The following is a 5,000-nucleotide window of genomic DNA, read 5'->3' as shown; positions in this document are numbered from 1 at the left end:
GGTGGAATTTCTTTTAAGGTAGTACTGAGTTTACACTGACACTGAATGTTAAGGTGGAATGCCTTTTAAGGTATTACTGAGTTTACAATGACACTGAATTGTAAGGTGGAATTTCTTTTAAGGTAGTACTGAGTTTACATTGACACTGAATTTTAAGGGAGAACTTCTTTTAAGGTAGTACTGAGTTTACACTAACATTGAATTTTAAGGTGGAATATCTTTTAAGGTATTTCTGAGTTTACAATGACACTGAATTTTAAGGTGGAATTTCTTTTAAGGTAGTACTGAGTTTACACTGACACTGAATGTTAAGGTGGAATGCCTTTTAAGGTATTACTGAGTTTACAATGACACTGAATTCTAAGGTGGAATTTCTTTTAAGGTAGTACTGAGATTACCCTGACAATGAATTTTAAGTGGGACCTTCTTTTAAGGTAGAACTGAGTTTACACTGACACTGAATTTTAAGGGGGAACTTTTTTCAAGGTAGTACTGAGATTACCCTGAAAATGAATTTTAAGTGGAGCCTTCTTTTAAGGTAGAACTGGGTTTACACTGACACTGAATGTTAAGGTGAATCTTCTTTTAAGGTAGTACTGAGATTACCCTGAAAATAAATTTTAAGTGGGAGCTTTTTTTTAAGGTAGTACTGAGTTTACATTTATTTTTTATTGGAACCACTTACCAACCCCATAGCAACCACGTGTGAAGCTAATGCAACCAACTAGGAACCTCACAGCAACCTTCTGTGACACCATAGCAACTACCTAGCAACACCATAGCAAACACCTAGCAACACCATATCAATCACATAAAACATAGTAACAGCCACCTAGCAACACCATTGCAACCACCTAGAAAAACCATATAAACCACCTGGGTCACCACAGCAACCAACTAGCAACTCATTAGCAACCAACTAGCAACACCATAGCAACCTCCCAAGATGCCATAACAACCATCTAGCAACCCATTAGCAACCACCGGGGATGTTACAGCAACCATCTAGGACATTATAGTAAACACCTAGCAACCCAAGAATAGCAATCACACAGCATCAACATAGCCAAGCTCACATTGTTTCTACTTGCCACATTTCAAACACTGTTGTAGTTCCTTCAGGAAATGCAAATCTAATTGATTTTTACTATTAATCAGTAATAAAAGCAGAAGATGAGAACATGCTCCATCTTCTTCTCCTAGTTTTAGCTTGAACTTGCTGTATGGCAGATGCTGCTTACCAATGTTACCAGAGCAAATCTGTCCACCAGCTTTCAGAAACATTAGAACGTGTTTGTTCAGTCCAGTGTTGGGTAATTTGACCCCCCCTGCAATAACAATGTCTTGGTCAAAGCTATTATATCTATATGCAAATGATATGCAAGTCAAAAGGACCAAATACACAACTTCTCATTGGTTCTGTTATAATCTCAGATATCCAGAATTCTATGATTGGTCTGTAAAGCAGGTCAAAACTTCAAAATAATGGCTAAACAGAAAATCATGGCTAAACAGAAAATAATGGCTAAACTGAAAACTCTGGCAGCTCCAACAGCTTAAAGATGAGCACAGCACGTTCATATCTCATGTCACCAAATCCTTCTCCTGAAGTAATCAGTCTCCAGATGTCAAACAGTCTTTAAGTATCTCTGTAAAGGTGAAGGAGATGAAATGAGTGGATGGAAAAAGATCTTCTGACCTGTATGCAGCTTCACACCGTGTGTAGACCATCCTGAGGAGAAGTTACGAGCACATCACTCAGACAGCTCGTTCTCCTGAAGTTCATGCTCTTTCAGCTTGAGCTACTCCTGTCAGATCTGCCCAACACTGCAAAAGTGTTCAGATAACAGCCTTTAGCGAAACATCTCAGTCATCACCATCCTCCAAGCATCTCCAAGACCTGTTATTCCTAAGAAGATGCATATTAAAGATCACGTTTCCCTTTAAATTATTAAGATAATAAAGTATTAAGATTGTTAAAAAGAATATTAGTTTCTAAAATAATCAATAATAAAAGTGTTGAGGGTGGGGTGGCTTTAAATTAAGTGTGCTGAAATCATTTGATGAAAGTATAATACTAATGTATTTTATATAATATCTAAATATTTATATACATATAATATATATATTTAAATAAGTACAACAAGTACTTTGCAAGACTTCCGGTCCAAGTACATTTACAACATACTTAGAAACATCTGAAAAGTCAACTTTTTCTCACTAGGTATGCCCCCCCCTCCCCCCTTGTGTATTTCTGTCTCTGTACTGTAGGGGGTTGTGTTTAACAGCAATGTGGTGCCTCTTCATGTATTTAGTGTATTAGAAAATGTGAGAGTGTTCAAAGTGTTGTACTGGTTCATGGCTAAACTGATCTCAGATATGATCTCAATTTTAATACAACACAGTAATATTTCACAGGTAATCCACAGGGTTCAGGTTAAACTCACACAGCTGCTTGATTTGTTGGATGGACTGCATTTCATATCGGAGTCTGAAATATTTCCACTTTGAAATGTAGTCGGAGCTCAGACACAGTCTCAGTCTTCTAGTATGGGCTGAAAACTCATCTGTTCAGTTCAGCTTTTGGTAATTAATGTTTCCCCCATTGTTAGTCTTGGTTCCTCTCAATGTTTCTTCCTCCAGGGCTGGGGGTGTTTTTCCTTGCCACTGTTACCTTTGGCTTGATCACCAGGGGTTTTAGGTGACACACCAAATGAAAGACAGACACTGGAAGAAGAGTGAAGTTCACCAGATGAAAGAAGACTCCATCAGGATGTGAAAGTAAGATCTCTGACTCAGTAAAACACTGTTTGTGGTGAGATTTCTTCTTCTGGGAGAGTTGATCGTCCCACAGCTTCTGTAGTGCTGCATTATATGAAGTAGAAGATCTGTTGCTACGGCATGTTCTATCAAACATTAGACACTTTTAATCCTTAGTCCTGTTGTCTGCTTCCATTTGACAGTTGAGTACAGGTGTGTGTTTAATGACGTGCAGGAACTGTGTTTGGAATGTGGTGATGGTTTAGTCTGGGCTGATGTTTATTTCTCTATTTCTCAGTGGTATTTCTTACTGTGCTGTTCCCCCCTCTCTCTCTCCACCTTCGCTCTCTCTCTCCTCCCCTCTCTGTGACACTCTGAGCAGCAGGAAAGCAGGAAGTCCCTCCTGCTCAGTTCAGAGAAAACGAAAGTGATCTCAGAGTGCTGCTCTCTCTCAGTCTAGAAGTGCAGGAAAATGGCAGAGGCCAGTATTTCAGTAGATCACGAGCAGTTCAGCTGTCCAGTCTGTCTGGATCTGCTGAAGGATCCAGTGACCATCCACTGTGGACACAGTTTCTGTATGGTGTGTATTAATGGCTGCTGGGATCAGGATGAACAGAGAGGGGTCTACAGCTGCCCCCAGTGCAGAGAGACGTTCACTCCAAGGCCTGTTCTACGCAGGAACAACATGCTGGCTGAAGTGGTGGAGAAACTGAAGAAGACACAACTCCAAGATACTTCTCCTGCTCCCCGTTACGCTGGACCTGGAGATGTGGAGTGTGATTTCTGCACCGGGAGAAAACTCAAAGCCATCAAGTCCTGTCTGACGTGTCTGGTCTCCTTTTGTGAAACTCATCTTAAACCTCACTATGAAGTTCCTGGACTGAAGAAGCACAATCTGGTCAAAGCGTCCACCCAGCTACAAGAGAAGATCTGCTCTCAGCATGATGAAGTGATGAAGATCTACTGTCGTACTGATCAGAGCTCTATCTGCTATTTATGTACAATGGATAAACACAGGGGTCATGATACAGTCCCTGCTGCAGCAGAAAGAAGGGAGAAACAGGTGAGAACTGTACATGTTTATAATGAATTAAAGCTAACTGGATTTATCTGTAATGAGCTGCTTAAAATGCATCAAGCTCTTGTTTCTGTTGCTGAATTTTAGTGTTAATAATGTACTAAAAATATTGCTGTAAGGAAGTGTAAAGAGTGAAACAGTCAGACCAACTATTTAACCTTTCACCAGCCAACACCCTCCTTCCAGCTTTATGGGCGTTGTTCTCACTGCAGATCAAGTTTCTTCTATCTGATTCTTAGTCTTCAGATTTCAGACTGCAGTCATATTTGTATGTATTTTCATATGGAATCATTTTCCAAGGCTGCGTGACCATGTACAATCTGATCTTTTCAAATCACATTTCAGTTATTTCCATGTTCTTTAGTGCTGTTGGTGACGAAGCTCTAAGCACAAATATGGATAAATATATCAATTTGTGCATGAGTGCTGTGTCCGGGACAGAGTCTTTCACATTACAGTCAATTACAGGTCACTTAAATTTATTTACAGTACATTTCCAGCTTGTCAAATCCAAGCTAATTTGAGAAAAATATTGGAATAATTAAATTGAATAATCAGGCTTTTAATGTAAACACAGCGTTTTGGGTGAATCATTTAAAGACATCCAAATCGGTCTAATCTGGTACAACCTTCTGATAAACAGCAGAATGCAGCATAACACTATAATTTACTCTGTAAAATAGAATTCTTAAACATCTATTAAATGAAGCTCCAGCTCTCTGAATTTAAGTTAGAGTGATCCTCACCCATGATTTTCTGGTCACAGATTCTGATGTCAAAAACCATCACACAGCCACTGATGAATAAAGACATCAGAGCAGATCAAACTGAGTCATATGTCCAGATAATGAATCAATCACATTTCAAACGACATATAATTGTGAAATGAATCGTGTCTGATTTAATGTTTCCCAGACTGCAGTTCAGATTGCTGAAATATCTGTCCAGTAGTCAGTCGTTCAATCGCAGCACAGTTGGCCATGCTCTATCTGGGTGGGTTGGCGGCACTGTCAAACCTCGACGTTGTCAGTCACAGGTATTTGTAAGCTGGTATGCTGCATTGCCAGCAGTTGAAAAAGGCAGTAGCTGGCTTCGCAAGTATCACATGTCAAATTGAAGGGAAGATTTCAAAAACATCACAACTTCACAACATTTCCTATTC

At 39.5% G+C, this 5,000-nt stretch overlaps 2 protein-coding genes across 2 annotated transcripts in view; both read left to right on the top strand.

Moving 5' to 3' along the window:
- The window catches only part of LOC140551927 (tripartite motif-containing protein 16-like), a 34,313-nt gene that overhangs the window by 12,197 nt on the left and 17,116 nt on the right, over positions 1-5,000 (top strand). The gene's annotated exons all lie outside the window — the stretch shown is intronic.
- The window catches only part of LOC140551919 (tripartite motif-containing protein 16-like), a 7,991-nt gene continuing 4,782 nt past the window's right edge, over positions 1,792-5,000 (top strand). Inside the window, exons 1-2 of the mRNA XM_072675721.1 lie at positions 1,792-2,781; positions 3,143-3,823. Of these exons, the coding sequence (XP_072531822.1) occupies positions 3,233-3,823 (591 nt within the window). The 5' untranslated portion in view covers positions 1,792-2,781; positions 3,143-3,232. The remainder of the gene's footprint in view (positions 2,782-3,142; positions 3,824-5,000) is intronic.

Source organism: Salminus brasiliensis, chromosome 1 (genome assembly GCF_030463535.1).
Source record: "Salminus brasiliensis chromosome 1, fSalBra1.hap2, whole genome shotgun sequence".
Lineage (NCBI taxonomy): Eukaryota > Metazoa > Chordata > Actinopteri > Characiformes > Bryconidae > Salminus > Salminus brasiliensis.
Note: the sequence above shows the minus strand (reverse complement) of the source record. Positions and strands in the feature narration are given on the sequence as shown.